General features: G+C 24.4%; 1 protein-coding gene across 1 annotated transcript in view; it reads right to left on the bottom strand.

The window, feature by feature from the left end:
• Window positions 1-12994: 12994 nt before the first annotated feature.
• The window catches only part of LOC135926740 (uncharacterized), a 50226-nt gene continuing 45510 nt past the window's right edge, over window positions 12995-17710 (bottom strand). Inside the window, exons 19-21 of the mRNA XM_065462670.1 lie at window positions 17599-17675; window positions 14384-14528; window positions 12995-13174 (exon numbers count right to left, since the gene is read on the bottom strand). Coding sequence (XP_065318742.1) covers window positions 14404-14528; window positions 17599-17675 — 202 coding nt within the window. The 3' untranslated portion in view covers window positions 12995-13174; window positions 14384-14403. The remainder of the gene's footprint in view (window positions 13175-14383; window positions 14529-17598; window positions 17676-17710) is intronic.

Below are 17710 nucleotides of genomic sequence, written 5' to 3'. Positions count from 1 at the left end.
CATGCAAAGTGCAATGAGTGAATTATAAATCTATTAATCGTTTTTATACCTTAAACAAATTATTCATTAACAAAATTATTCGTTAATAATTTTTCATCCATCATTCGATTAAATTATTCGTATAATTTGAAATTTCTCATATAATTTATCGTAAATGTTCGACATTTAGTAAATATTTGAGACTATACGTAAATATTAAAATTTATAAATATTTAAAATAATTTGGAAATATTTAACCTGTTCCTTAAGCAATTATTTTTTTTACTCTATTTTAACATCTATAAAACACTATTTTTCCGAAAAAAATCTTTTAGCAAAAATCTTCGAAGATTTTTTCTTAGAAAAAAAAACTTTGATAAAATTTTACCTAAAGTTTTAAATATGTTTAATAAAAAATCTTTTATAACTTTCATTACATATGAAATCTTTCAAGAAGAAAACAAAAAAATCAAAAAAATTTTTTATATATTTTTTTATTTTTGAAAATATTTTTAAAGAATTTAATTTTCGAATCGAATATTCGAATCAAATCGAACAATGTTTTTATTAACGAAAAAATTATTCGATTAGTAATATCGCTTTTTCAAAAATAATCCAAGAAAAAACTAAGATTAAATCAGGTTTGATAATATAAAATTTAGCGAATGCCATTATTTTTTACATAATCATAAATGTCTTTGCATTTTAAGTTTTTCTATGCTGACCAGACAAAATTAAATCAACTATCAAAATTTATAAAATCGATAAGATCCAATTTTAATTTCAATTGATCAAAATAATTAGTTCCGAATTTGATTATTAATATAACCCGAAAAATGGAAAAATAGAAGTTTACATAAATATTATTCATGTTGGATTTTTTTTATCGCCAAACAATCTAAATAATGGTATAAAACATGTAAATTTTTCATTCTTCAAAAAAAAACCATAATTTTATTTTGAAGTTTTTAATTTTTAATTTTTAAATCTTCTTATCTAGACTAAATGATCTAAAATTTATTGAACCCATCAAAAAAAAAGGAAAAGATTTTTTTATAAATAGAGTTTATATAGTGATATAAAAGCATAATAGTGCTTAAAATTTAAAAAAAAATTTTAAGAGTCATTAGATTAGATAATACTATCAGCCTTAAACCAATTATATTTTTTTTAGTAATTGAATTAATGCACGTCAAAGATATATTATACTTTTAATAAAATAAATTTAAAAAATGTTTTTATAAGTTTTAATAAAATTCGAACTAAATTAATTACCTTTAAAGAATTTCTATTGCTATTTAAATCATCCTCCATGTTTCTATTTCTTTTCTGCTATACTGAAAACCCCCTTTCTTTCCCCTAACTGAAAAAGCGTTTAGTTATTGCATAATATTTTTTAAAAAAATAAATAAGGGTATTACAATAATATGAATTAAATTTTAATTTTTATACATCATTCGATATGAATTCAATAGTTAAAAAATAATCATATCTACTATGTAAAATAATATGTATAAATGCAGGAGATAAGAATATTTTTTTAAAAAATTATGTAATATGTATATGGAAAAGAAAAATTTTGAGAAAAGGATTTAGCACCTGCTTACTGGGATCATTCTTTGCCTGCCAGTCTTTACCGTATTTAAATTATCTTGTTAAATTACGTAAAGTCTAGGAAAAAGAAAATTAAATTTCAAAAGTTCCTCTAAAATATACGTTTAAAACTGTTGATACTGTCAGTTAAAGATGACTTAATAAAAATTTGATTAATTTTAAATTAGTTGGGGAGACATGCAATGGTAGGATGCTAAGTTTAATCGCTGGCATCCTATTCTTAAAATATTTAATTATAGTTATTTATTTTTTTTACCTGATATAACATTAGTGTGCAGTGAAATAAAAATACGATTTTTTTAACCCTAAAAAAAAACTAACTTTTAAAAAATTTATATTATATTAAAACAAATCATTTTGGGCAGGTCTATGACCAACGTGCTAGATAAGATAAGATAAGAGATATGAAAAAAAAGTGAAAACCCAAAATTCTTTATAAAAATATAATATAGCCAGGCGCGTACGCAGCTGGGGAAGGGGCAATGGGACAAATCCCCCCCATAAAAAATGCAGATGCCGGATTATATTTTTCAAAAATATTATTATTAATATTAATTTATATTTGTTAATATTTATTCCTATCTCATATATATATATATATTTAATTACATTTATTTATCACATTCATCTACTAAGTTATTTTATCAGTTAATTTCGATTTCAAATTTTCCTTGGAGTAATTTACCCATTATTTTCAAATTTTTACTGGCGTAATATTTATCTAAATACTAATAATTTTCTCTGAAACTCCTTGTCCAACGGGAGAGAGAAATTGCAAGCTTGTCCAACGAATCGAGTCTCCGCCATCAAGCAGTAACAGCTTTTATGGAGTTAGAAGAGCCGATTATTAATTTTATTACTGAAATATCCCAAGGGCTTGAAAGAAATATTTCCTCAGAAGCAATAAAATTATTGGATTCAATACTTATTCCAAATTTTTTTTCTCATTAGAATGTATTATTTAATTATACAACTATTTTATGCAATACTTTTCAAAAACATGACATTGACTTGATTAAGAGAATAGCGGAGAGCATTTTATTAGAACTCAAGGAAATTAGAGCTAATGTTGATGAAGAATTTCATATTTTATATGTTATTGTTGAGTCAAAAGCAGAACTATACGTTTTAATATATGTCCCCCTCGACTTGCAGCAAGCAAGCTCATCGTCAAAACATTAATATAGGATCAGTAGAAGAGTATTATAAATCAAATACCCCCTCTCTTAGATACATTTATAACCCAAATAAATGAACGGTTTTTAATTCATCATGCAGCACTTACAAATCCTCAAATATTACTTCCACAAAAGCCTTTCCAACCTTTTTCATATGGTGATATAAAAAAAAATATTTGTTAGATTTTTATCATGAAGATGTTAAAATATCTTATGTGCCTTATTAGCTGAATAACTATGATTAAAAGATTAACTATGGTTGATACAGTCCCAAAAATGCTATGGATGCTTTGCATTATTTCAAACACATTTTAGATTATATTCCCAATGTTAAAATGGTTATATATATTAGCTACTCTTCCCACTAGTAAACTAATGAGAGAACATTCTCTTTTTTAAGAAGAATAACAGAACCTTGCAGAGGTGCCATTTGCAGGACACGCCCCAGATTTTTTTAAAAAAAATTTTTCGGCCCGGCTTTTTTGAAAATAAAATTTTCAGGCCCGGCCCAAATTTTTTAAAAATAAATTTTATTTATTTTTGATTTTTATAGCTAATAATGGCGATTTCAAATATTTGGTTTTAAATACAGCTCGGCCCTGATATTTTTTTCTAAGAAAATTTTCAGGCCCAGCCCGGGTGTTTTTTTTTAAAAAAAATTACGGGGGCCCGGGTAAAAATAAAAAGTCTGTGAAAAACATACCTATGAAATACAACATCTGAAAGTAGATTGAATGATTTGGATCTTTTGAATATTCATAGGCATTTAACGCCAAGCAAGGATAGATAATTAAAAAATTAGCTCAAAACATACAAAATACAATTAATCCTAAGAAACTTTTTGTGTATTAATTTATATTTCCAACATTTAAATATTTTATACTTTATATATTTTAAAAGCTTAAAAAATTTAAATTTCAATTTTGGGTCATTTAAGTGATTCATATCCTGGTTATATTTACTTTATATTTTATAATTCACATTTATTTTATAGTTTTTCAATGCCGGTTTATATATATAATTTTTTTGTAATTCACATTAGTTTAAAATTGTGTATTAGAAAAGTTATTAGTCCTAATAAATTTATGCTTATTATTTTTAATTAACAATAATATTTCTTAAAAAAAATTATTATACCCCTCCCCCCAGACCAAATTCCTGTGTACGCGCCTGAATATAGCCAATGGCCCACAATAAGTGGACTTAAAGATAGCCAATAAATTTATGGGGGAAAACTTCACCTAATAATGCCCCTCCCCCGCAAAATCATACGCCGATGAGTAAGATTATGAAAATAAAAACGCCATTGTTTAATAAATGCATGAGGGGGTAGAGTTAAAATTATAAAATGGTTTAATAAAATTTATTCGTTATTTAGTATATTACTAAATTGAATATGAACATATGATATATATACATTTTGTACCTTGGAAAGTAATTAGTTCCTTTTGTCGTTGCATTCCAAGAAATGCAATTAATGGGAGAGAGGGGTTTGTGTAGGGAAGGTGGGGGATTTTTTTTAGCTCAAAATGATAGTTACTAGAATTTTTTAAAAAAATGTTTATTTTTTTATTCAAAGTATCAATTTTCAAACAGCTCTTTATTTAAACGAGTTCTATTATATTTATTTAGCAAAGTTAAAAGCTATATAGTCTTTCTAGAGGTGCTGATGAGAAAAACAATGTGTTAAACTTCTAAGACACCTCTTTAATCGTTGGAAAACTTTCTTTCCAACACATTAATATGACATCTATCACTTTTAGGTAAGTAAGTTCCTCAAATTCAATATCATTTATTATTGGATTTGAGGTAGAAATGAAACTATCAAATTTAAATTATCATGATTGATTGTTTTTTATAATCTCGAGAGAATACTTTTTGATAATAATTTTTCAAATAATAAGTTTAATTTAAACATATGCCGAATAATATCTATTAAGGATTATACATTGAATTCAACCTTGTAACACAAGGCACACATAACATATATATCAAAATCTCTGATTTTGGTTTATGCCACACTTTCATGGTTTTCCACATATAAGCATTGTTATTCCATAAATTCTAGAGAAACATGTATTTTTATCATTTAATATCACTTATCACAAAAACTTAATGTATGAAAAGAACACCGTAGATGATGTGGGAGAATGGTATGATTGTTAATATCATCTTCTATCAGAAAAATAAATCATAAGAGACAATTTAAGCTATATTAACATCTTATATTTAACTTCATCCTTATTTTCTTCATCATTCTCATCTAGGTTTAAGCTCACATCAAAGATTTTAAAGAATTGACAAATTACTTACGCTATTTGTTATGGTATCAATAATTTTATAATCCAAATTTATTATTAATATTTTCCAAATATTTGGCTATTAAGTCATGTGTATGTGAACTAGGAATTTTTACATACCAGAGACATTTGTGTTAAATTGTCTTGGATATCTATTTATAAAATTAATATACGATACAGTAAATATTAATTTATTTCTCAATGGACTGTAACTCCCATAAATTTCCTGGTTAGTGATGACCAAATATGAGCAATAGTTTATATATATTCCTGCTTTTTCAAATTAATTTTTATTTCCTCCACTATTTTTAGAAAATATTATATATATTTTTCATCCCAAATATTCTTCTAACATGATAATCATCTATATTCTGAGGATTGGAAAAGATTAAATCCAAAACCTAAATAAAAATATAAAATATCTTTTTGAACTTGATTACAAGGATTAAGATCAAGCTTGGTAGTTAATTTATTTTATACATATGTATTTTTAAGTTTATAAAAGATGTTATAGTGAATTATAGGCCTATTTAAAAATAATTCGAATATTCGATTCGATTCAATTCGATTCGAATAATTAGAATATAATCGAATAATTACAAATACGAATAATAAATTATTTGTTTGAATACGAATAATCATTTATTCGATTCGAATAAAACGAATTATTCGAATAAAACTAATTATTCGAATAAAACTAATTATTCGAATAAAACTAATTATTCGAATAAAACTAATTATTCGAATAAAACTAATTATTCGAATAAAACTAATTATTCGTAATATTTAATAAATTGTTTAATAAATCTAACATTTGTCATTTCTATTTGTTGACTTGCCAATCTGACAGGTGATGTGTTTGTGTTTATAAAAATTCTAGCACAAATTCAAAAATTTCCAGTGAAAATTAAAATTTTTATTTGCCACATTTTTTGAATCTCACAAAAAGTTTATTTTTTGAATCTCATAATAAATTATATTAAAAATTACATAAACCAGAGGTATATAAAAATATATTACATCTCTACAATAATTATTGTTAGCTAGCCTAATTATGTTAGAGGAGAATGCTTCTGATAAAATTATGCTTGATGTTGAAGATGAGAAAATTTTTTCACAAAAGAGAGCAATAATATGGGATCAATATCAAATCCTTAAAGACGGTGAAAAGGCTGCTTGCAATCATTGCAAGAGTATTATATAAAATGTAAAGGCAAAACAACATCTCCTCTTATTAATCATTATAATAGGTTTCATTCACACCTTAGTAAAAATAATAATAAAATTGACATTTTTTTAAAGTCTACTTCTTCAAAAAAAATTAATTTTAAGGATAATTTATTAAAATTATTGATAAATAATAATATACCTTTTAAAATAATTAATTCAAATGATTTTAAAAATTTTATAAGTGATCTTGATTGTTCTGTAAAATCAATATGCTCCAATACTCTTAAATTGCACATGTATAATATATTTGCAGAAAAAGAACAGTTGGTAAAGGAAAAAAATATAAAAATAAAAGTCAGATTAATTTTTCATCTGACATTTGGACCAGCAACACAGGTTCCTTTTTTAGGGCTAACAGCCCATTTTATTTATGACAATTTTAAAATAAATAACATAATTTTGGATGTCAGTTCAATAAATGAAATACATTCAGGTGAAAATATATTTAAAGCCTTTGTTAAAATAATTAAATTTATAATTTAGAGAATAAATTTTTTTTATATAACTTTAGATAATGCAACTAATAATAAAACATTTATTGATACATTTTCTTTAAAATATCCATTAATAAAAATAGGGAACATCCGATGCTTTGCCCATGTAATTAATTTAATATCCAAAGAAATTTTAAAAATTTTAGATCCTTCAATTCTAAAACTAAGAAACATTATTAGAATGATTCGTATGTGGTGGAAGGCAAATGCATATCGGATCCCCATGCTCTCGAAAATGGCAAGGGATTATCTATCTATACAAGGAACATCAACTGCTTGTGAAAGGCTTTTCTCAGTTGGAACTAATTTATTGTCAAAAACGGCATGTCATATAAGGAAAATAAAAGAAAAACTCTTTGCCTTAAAAATTGGCTTAAATTATAAATTAAATTAATAATATACATTTTAATTTAGTTTATAACTTGATTATATATTATTTATTATCAGATTATTGATTACATATTATTATAATTTTTTCTGTTTAAAATCAAATTTTAATAAAAAAATTTGTCAATATATTTGAGTATGATTTATTTTATTATAAAAATTAATTCGAATAATTCGAATCGAATACAAATAGTAGATTTTATTCAAATAGTAAATTATTCGATTCGAATTCGTTTTGAATAGGCCTAGTGAATTATAATAATGATTTAAAATAAATTATATTTTATTAATTGATTTAGAATATAATATTTGATTAGTAATTATATTAAGTAAAATAAAAATACTTAAATAATTTAAATTGGAAAGTGAATATATGATAGAATCAAATTATAGTTATATTTAAAGTTAAATAACTATCCTATAACAAAGTTGCTCATTATAAAATAATATTAAATTTATAAATATAAAGATAAGAATAAGAATATATATCAATGATTAATTTTAATATGAACAATATTTTACTTTTTTTAACTTAAATTTTCAAAATTCGTCTCACTCAAATTAAACTATGAGGAGATAGTATAAATTTAATTAAGCATCTTTCCACACTGACTTGGGTAGCCGGCACTGCCAAAATATGATATCAGATTTGATGGGTCATTTATAATAATATTTTGGATTTAATTTTTCTCTAAGCATTATAACTTACAAGCTTAAAATATTTAAAAAAAATGTTGTAAAATGACAATATACTAAAGTTTATAAAAATTATGACCGACACTTATCAATCAAATGTGATTGATGATAATCTTTAAAATAATTTGAATGTAATTGAAATTTTTTCAATATACTAATAATAATAACTTGCATATTGTTTTATAAATATAAAATCATGAGGCTCGAACCGGTTCAGAGACATTATAGGGGTTCGTTCAGGTTCGGCTAGAATTTTTTAACGGTTTAGGTTTGGTTGAGGTTCGATAAAAAATACCGGTTTTAGCGGTTTAACGGTTCGGTTCAGTTTCGGTTTGGATCCCTGAATATAACCATCAAAGTCAAATAAATATAATTGGAACAAAATGAGATATTGGTTTTAAATTAACAAGTATAATTTTGATTTTATAGACGTTTCCCTTTAAGCGCTCGAATGATCCCTGTATCCCTAATATTCTCACAATATATGCCTCCATCAAAATCTGTCATTGCATCATCCCACCTAATCCATCCTTAAGGTCATGTCCTGGTTTGACTTATTACTAAACAGCAGCTATATAGTTTCAACTAGCTTAAAAAGTAAAAAAATAATATGAAAAATAACAATGCCACCAAATACTTGAAACAAACCAAAATATGGTCCTAGTTCAAAAGCTGTTTCCTAAGTATCAAAATTAAATCGAACCAGGAGACAACCTTAACCTTATTTTTTTGTTTTAGGCCATAATATTGAGTGGTTATGGATTCTTACTAAGTATTTGAAACTATCTATGCTGTTTAAAATTTTCAGTGTTAATCATGGTTCCATTTATTAATGTTAAGATCATCCCTTTAATAAATTTCATAATTGTCTTATATAATTCTTAGAACCAAAACCGGAACGTAAATTTTTTAAAGGGGTTTGGTTCGGTTCAGTAAAATCATAATGGATTGAAGATTCGGGTTCGCAGCCTTGAAATGCATATATTTTTATTTTTTACTTCGAGGCATCTCACGAATATCATTTTATAAAGGCAATTTGCTGATTTGCCATTCAGAATATTGCAATCGTCTTTTTTCATATTTCATTTATTTACTTTTTTAAAAAAATTTTTACAGTAATTTCAAATACTATTATTAATTATTATAAAATTATCTAATTAAATTATTTTTCATTAGTTATTTTTAATTTGACGAATCTAAACTTTTCATCAAATCAGTTTTTTTAATTATATTTAATTTTATAAAAAGTTGTCTTTAACAAAAAAAATTCGCAAACATACAAAGAGAGTTTATTATAATTATCACATTTAAAAAAAGAGAATTCTGCATTTTTTTAAAAAAAAAAAATTAAAATGTCTGCCTTTTCAAAAAAATAAATAGAAAATGACAAAATCTCGATCAATTAATTCTCAATGACTTAATTTATTATTTATGAACATAGATTTTAATCTTCTCAAGTCATAAATGAATATAAATGTATTAAAATGTCCAAATTTTTATATTTCAGCACAGGTAAATTAACATTTACAAACAAATAAAATCGAGAATTTTAACCTATGGGATTATTGAGAATGAGTTGATTTAACGATTTAACGCACACACGGCACTCGGTACCACTTCCAATTCTTTCGCGCTTTTTTAAAAAATATTTTTTTTTTACAATAAATTTTTTTCCACTTTCAATGTTTATTTTTTCTGACAAAAATACCAATTAAAATGATTAAATTATTTTTTGACATTTTATGTAGTACAATTATTTATTTTTTTGCTTGACGATTGACAAAATATTTACAATTATCGGGAAATTCATGAAAAGATAATTTTGGATAATTTTAATGACATCTGTTATATTTTTCTCCAAATTTTATTTATTTTGCAATTATAAAGCAGTTAGAAAAAAATTACATTTCTCTTACTGGCTAACCCGACTAGAATTCTTAGCTAATTAATTGAATCCTATTTATGCATTTCATATTATAACTTTTTGTTCCTTCTTATTTATATTTTTGTTCATCAAATAATCCAGCCGTATTTATATGGATTTGATTTTTACTTATAAGTTTTAACTCTTCAATTAAAGGTGTATTGCTGAACAATAACCACTATAAATATTAAACTATATCAATATTCTTAAATCCACTAGCTTAGAATGTAATAGTCAAATATTTAGAGATCTGCAGATATATACCCATTTTCAGGCCCGTGTTCCAAAAAAGTAATATTTCCTGCGCTCTGAATTTCATTTTTTGCCCAGGCCAGGTTATAAATTAATCATTCGAAAAATATTTCAAAAATATGAGGGTCAATAACTTTCAATTATAACTTATACTTAAAAATAAAAATGATTAGCTAACAATTATGCTATGAAAATTTTTAAACAGGTACTTAATTTTTTGTTCCTATTCCTACTTCTTTCAATCTTATAAATTAATTATAACTTATAAATGATAATACTGATGAATTATGTCTGTTTTTTAATATAAATATGATATATTATGGATTTTTTTACTAACGGTCAAATGTGCATAATTACTCTAGCCAATGATATAAAAAAAGAGTGTCATAATAATTGGTACATTTGATTCAGATCGAAATTAAATATAAATTTTATTTCGATATTCGCTTCTGATATATCCCAAAGGGACTTGTTGCGTTAAAATTTTTTAAAAGAAACCATTTAAAAAAATTATATTATTAAATCTTTCAAATATTTTTTTAATATTAAAAGGATAATGAATCAAAATTTTTAAGACTAAATTATTAAATCGATACTCATCTAAACTTTATAGCTAACCAGCCATTAAGAATATATAAAAATTACGTATATATTTAAATTAAAACATAAATAAAGCGCTTGCTAGCCTCCTATAACTTAAAATTAAGATTCTTTAAACAAAATGCTCAATGTATTCATTATGATACACTTTATTTATACTTTCTTTCCGATAATAGGTAAAGTATTTTGGTGCTTCTCGGTAATATTCTTTTATTAATCAATAATTTTGAGATTTTTATAAAAATTAAAATTTAATTTAATAGCGGGTAGAGAATAGAATAATTTTTGTTTAAAGGGTTCCTTAAATTAGTTATTTTTATTTCTTGAAATTTAATCAACATAATTTATACATCTTATTATCCAAGGATCCAATAAAGTTAGCCCAGTACCAGAGTATAATAACCAATAATCATTGGTTCTGGTAGTATCTTCTGATTTCTAGCCCCTTAAAAACACCTACTTCTGGAAATATTTTCGGTCATTATAGGTAATAATATTGTAGCTTAGTTAACGATATTTTCGCTTTATATATCTATTAACATTTGACTAAAAAGAGTGTCCAAATTTATAATCTGGTTTAGTTATAAGTAATTCCAGTTACTAGTTCTATTATATTACTTCAAAAATAACTACAATGATATGACATTCACTATAAATATTATCTCTATAATGCATCCTATTTTTTAAACATGCATATAAATTTTTTTAAATGTTTCTAACACCAGAAGCCACGAGTTTATAAGGGCCCGAAATTATATGAAGATGGTAACTTGTTTTAATGTAAATTATAATACTAACTGGCAACAAATTGTACCAGGTGATATATAAAATAGATGTCCCTGGTACATTTAAGATATTTTATAATGTAATTTCATTGATTTAGATTTTTCGATAAAAAATATTAAAAATTTTTTAAAAAAGAGATGCAAAACAAGCACCGGTAAAGGCTTAAAAGCACCCCCGAGTATTTTTCATATTTCTAAAATTTTTATTTTTCAAAAAATTTTTATATTAATTTATTAATTATATTTTCTACGGTAATGTGAAGAATAAACCTACATTAAAATTATTTGTAAAATTTGCTTCGTCTAGTTTTTTTATAGCTCTTCAATAACAATTATATTTAAAAGGATCAGAGTATTTAAACCTATAGTTTTGGAAATAGGAGGAAAATCCTAAAAGCCCAATATTTTAACTAATATATATATAAATAACCCATGACGACACCTATAACCCATGTCTAGTTTCGGTGATATTAATAAAATATTTTTATTTTATATAATTAATATACTATGGCTCACAAATTTATCATAATTCAAGGTAAAATATTACAAAATCTTGGAGAATAATTTTTCTTTAAACTTTTTGTATTAAAGCTTTTATATTTATTTTAATTAAATAAAATGCGCAGAATTGTCGCCATGCCAAATTGTCATGATACCATAAATGATATTGTGTAAACGCTTTAGTCGTAAATTATTACAATTAGAAATCTAAATAATTATAAAATTAAAAATATAATGTTTAATTGGTTTATATAAAATAATATACTAAAACCCAAAAAGTAAAGTAAACCATATACTAAATTGGTATACATACCTATTTCTTAGGGCCGGAAAGAAAAATATTTCATCATAACAGATTCTTAAAATGTATAATAGATAATTGCGACTAACAATTTTTAAAGAAATTACATTACATATTTTTTCTAAATAGTCAAGACGAACAAGATAAAAAATTTTCGGTTAGTGTTTAATAACTAGTCGTGTCGAGCAAATAGTACGACTTATTAGGAGGATTTATTTAAAATTCAGGCCAAGTTAATTCGAATAACGAATATTATTATTCGGTTCAGACAGAGGTACGATTAAATCCTCTAAATGAGTCTGACCGGTTGGCCCTCTTAATTAAAAACACTAAGATCGGTCTTATACCTTCTTCTCATATAAAAATAAAAACAATGCAATAAGCGGTTACTTTGAAAAATTAGATTGTGGCCACAGTGTAAAAGATTTATAACTCTGATTTGTCTCTGCCCCTCTTAGGGTTTGATTCATTTAAATTAAACATGCGTTTTAATCATAAAACAATTAAATTTAGAAAAGATCACTGGTTAATACCAATAGTTATAGTCCTAAAATAATAAATAAATCAAAATTGTTGAAATATTTTATTTGAGATTTCGTAAAATATTCCGTTTTTGAGTATAAATTTTTTTTTATCAAAAGTTATTATGTTTTACTATAAAAAAAATATATGATAAATAACACGATTTTAATATGAAATTACTTCTCTATTATATAGATCATTATATACAATAAATAAATGCCGTATATTAAATAAAATAATTTTTTTTGACATGATTGATCCCTAGGAATATGAAAAAATAAAACTATCGATAATTTTAATGTAGAATTGTATAAAAATGAAATGCAGAATAATAAATATTACAATTATATGAGATTATTTTTTTCCATATGCGGTAGGCAGCTTGAAAATGTCAGTTTATTCCATTTATATCTGGAAATGATAAATACAAAAGAAGAAATTCATTATACACTTGAAAATCAGAATTTTTAAATTCAAACAATTTTTAACTTAGTTTTTCTTTCCCTTTTCAGATTAACAACTTTCAAAATTTAGTAAAATATATTTTTGCCCGCTGTAACATTCCGTCATACTTAACAATATGATAAATATTAATTAATGCAGAAACATGGAACGGAACTTTGAGTAAATAACGGAACCGAAACTTCCCGGAACTTTCCTAAAAATATATACAAAATTCTTATTTATTTCTATTAATTAAATAAAAAAAATTTAATTTATCTATAAGTTGCATATTAACCTCTAATTTTCTGCTATCGAAAAGGCAGAAATCCTTAAAAAAAATAAATACGCTGGCCTCGCCAACACTTTGTTCATTCCTATCGTTACCAATACCCAAGGCATGTTTGGAAAAGGCCCTCAATTTCATCAAAATCATAGGGAAAAAAATGAGACAGATCTCAGGGGACCCCAATGAAGGATTTTACCTTCGCCAGCAGATTTCCCTGGAAATTTGCCGGTCTAATTTTTTAAGCATTCACTCTTCTCTTGGATGATATATACCCACCTTTTTTTAAAATATATATATATTTTTTTTATACATTTTAATATATATTTTTTAATCCTCTGTAAATTATATAATTTATTTTATAATATTTTTTTTAAAAATAATAAAAAAGTCGAATATTTAAAAAAAAAAAGAAGTTGCATATTTAATAAGTTCTTTTTATTTTTTTATATAATTTTTTTAAAATAATAATAAATAATCATTAATCATATTAAACTATACAATAGTAACAAAGTGGTAACAATTAGCAAACAAGTAGTAGATTAAAAAATTAAGAAGAGGGGAAACATTATCAAATTTGGAAAATTTATTTAACTGCTTTTTTTTAATTTAATGCTAATAATAAAATATCATCCATAGCCAGGTAAGTGTTATACGTTGTTTTTCGGCACTCAAATTAAAACTAACACCATAGAGAACCAATATAAATAATAACCTTTTAGAAGCTTCGATGTAATAATTGGTTCATTTAATAATTAAATAAAGATTAATTAAAATGTGTAGATTTAAACTAAGAACGTTCCGAAGACTGGAACGGAACAATTATTTTGACCGGAACGGAATGCCAAAATGGCCTGTGTTTTAGGTCCATGATATGTTATTTTTAAACCAACCTCACACTTTCTATTATTCTCTATTGAATTTTGGGTGTTTCATTTTGTATGCTTTTTTTCACATTTTCGGTTTGTTCATTGATTTCTAACAGGATGTTCGTCAATAATTTGAGTTCAATCACTTGTTTTAAAGATTTCTTATCATCTAAAAATATAAAATAATAAATGTAATTTATTTGAAAGAAATGGAATAAATAAAGATGGCAAATTATTTGGGCAGTTTTTTTTGATAAGAAATGGACAGTCAAATTAATCAAAATGGGCAGTATTTTAATTAGCTTAGGAAAAACATTTGATAGGTATTTTAAATTTTTGGGTAGTTAATAATTAATTTTAACGTTTTATTAATTTGGGTATGATTTGACGTATTTTAAATTGTTGGTTTGTTAAATAATTTTCTAGTTTTAATATATACTTGGGGAACATACCTTTAAAAACGAATCGAATATTAGATTCCCTTTGAATACTTCGAATCGTATAGTAACGAATACGAATAGTAAATTTAATATAATAATCCGACTTTCGAATCGTATAGTAACGAATACGAATAGTAAATTTAATATAATAATCCGACTTTCGAATCGAATTATTTGATCGAATATTTGTTATGAATAATAAAATATGTTTTTTAATAAAGCATAATCATTTGTAATTTTATTCCTAACAATCTAATGTGTAATGTGATTAACATTTATAAATAAACTATAGTTAGAACTAATTTGCTAGCATAAATCTCATGTCTTATAAAGAAGCAACAATAAGAAAATCTTTTGCCTTAAAAAGGTTTGGCATTATAAATTTAATTAACATGCCATGCATTTTAATTTCGCTAATTCTTTATTATCAGATTATTATGATAATTTGTTGTTTAAAATTAGGTATGCAATAAAAAAATACAGTAACATCATTAGTGGAGGGGAGCCCCCTAAAAATTTTGATTTTTTTTAATACCACTTTAAGCTAAAAAAACATAGGTAATTTTAGATAATAATAACTAAGAAAAAAAAGTAATTTTGGATAATGTTAGCTAAAAAAAGAGGTAATTTTGAAAATAATTTTAATAAATTTTTTGAGCCCATTAGATCGTAGACTAGTGACGCCCCTGATAAAATATTAAAAATTCTGTCAATATCTTTTCGCATGAATTATTTAATATTTTTAAAACGAATTATTCGAATTTAAATAGTAAATTTTTCCATTCGTTAACGAATCGAATATGAATAATGCATTATTTGATTCGTATTCGTTTTTGAATAGGCCCATTGAGGGGTTAATTTTTTTGAACACTAACTTTAAAAATGGATTTAATTAACTCGACTGTATTGAAATCAATTGAGGAATATTGTTCAGATTCATCTGATTATTATGAAGAATCTGGTAATAGTAAGGATGGAAAAGTAAAAAATTAAGTATATACCTGGTTTAAAGAAACACTTTATACATTCTGAATTACAACAATATCTAAATAGTAATTCCTGGGAACAATCATATACAAATGATACATGAAACTGTAAGAAAATTTACCTTAGATGCAGTTTAGTATTTTTTAAAAAAGGAGGATAACAATGTGCAGCAAGAATTTATTTTTTTAATAATTTTAATGATGATAATATGTACCATTAAACACATCTTATTATACTAATGAACTTATTAAAACTAAAATTCTCGAAATGCCTTATGATGTAAAATTACAGATAGAAACTTTATAATGGCCTCATCAAACCTAAATGATTGGAAAAATTCACAATTTTTTTAATAATACCTTCAATAGATCAATTAAAAATTTATTAAAGTTTAGGCAAATTGGAAGAATAGCTTACTAAAATATAGTTATTATCAAATTCTGAAGATGCTGCCTTTTAAGACTCTTGTACAGTAGCATGTAATTATTTATATAAACATTTATAAATTATTTTCCATTTTTTGGATTTGCTCAATGACACAATGTTAAATATAAACTGCAATTCCATAAGGGATCTCATTTTTGATATTTTATTTGCTAATTCACTAATTTTTTATATTTGTATTCATATTATATACTTGATAAAAAAGATATTTGAATAAATACTCAAAAAGGCTCATGTTGTAAGTATCATTCAAGTTTTAATTAAATATTTATTTATTTTTCTGATAATAAAAATACTGCCTATCTTGATAAATTTAGTCCAAAAGATTATTTTGATAATTTAAAATACCGTCCATTTTGATTAATTTACTGCCCAAAAATTTTATTAGCTAAATGTTGTGAAAGAAATGGGCTTCGAAAAAGTTAAAAAATATTAAATAATATGTTTAGTAAAATAGATTTCTCTTATCCCTACATATTAGTGTTTGATTTAATCACTTTCATGAAGTGTTAAAATTGCGTTACAAAAGTAAATACTAACGGTAAGTGTTACCTTTTCAAAAAATAATCAGGTAACTGCGCTATGTAAAGATAAACGTATTAAAGTAAATAGTTACGTTTTACATTACTCGTTATTTTAAAGTAAAACTGAGTTTTTAGCACAAATCATAAGGATATCTCATTTAGTTTTTCTTTCAGTTGTTAATTTTATTGGTCTATATTGGATGACTTCCATTATATTTGAGAGTAGTTCTAGTAAGAATAATATTATGTAAATCATCTTTACCATTATCTTAAGGGTCAAACGAATAAAAGAAGCAGTACATGGTTTCTTTTTTTTTCAGGAAAGATATTAAAAAACAAATAAAGACACCTTATTCGGATGAAGATATGTCTGATACAACGGATGAGGAATTATCAACATTTTTCTAGTGAAAAAAAATATATTTTTAGAAAATAAAACCTTACAATCTAAACATTAAAACCAAATTTACAAAATATAAACTACCCCCTGCCATCATCCTCAGCATATATTAGACGGTTCAGACAGCAAAAGAGGCACTGCGAAATAAACGATCTTAAAAACTTTGAAAAAAGTTATCACCGTTAAAATAGTTTAAATTATTTTTAAAATCAATATAAAGGCGTTAATTTTCAAAACAAGTAAAGCAAAAAGTATAACGAAATGTAACAACATTCAATTTTAAAGCAACGTCCATAGCTTCTATTTGGTTTTCTAATTTTCTCGCTTTTTAAATATGTGGCATTTAAGATTTTTGAAAATTATTAAAAGCTTTAGAGTTGAAAATAATTTGATATTAAAATAGTTTTAAAAAAGAAAATATTCTATCAATAGTATAAAAAAAACCTTCAACGGATGCCAGTAAAATCCTGATTTCTCTCTTAACAAATCCTTTGCAGCATTCCAATATTATTCCCCCATATCTAAGTAAATTGTGAGGAAAAAAAGAGAAAACAAT

The sequence above is a fragment of the Gordionus sp. m RMFG-2023 genome, chromosome 3 (genome assembly GCF_954871325.1).
Source record: "Gordionus sp. m RMFG-2023 chromosome 3, tfGorSpeb1-WG-v2, whole genome shotgun sequence".
NCBI lineage: Eukaryota > Metazoa > Nematomorpha > Gordioida > Chordodea > Parachordodidae > Gordionus > Gordionus sp. m RMFG-2023.
Note: the sequence above shows the minus strand (reverse complement) of the source record. Positions and strands in the feature narration are given on the sequence as shown.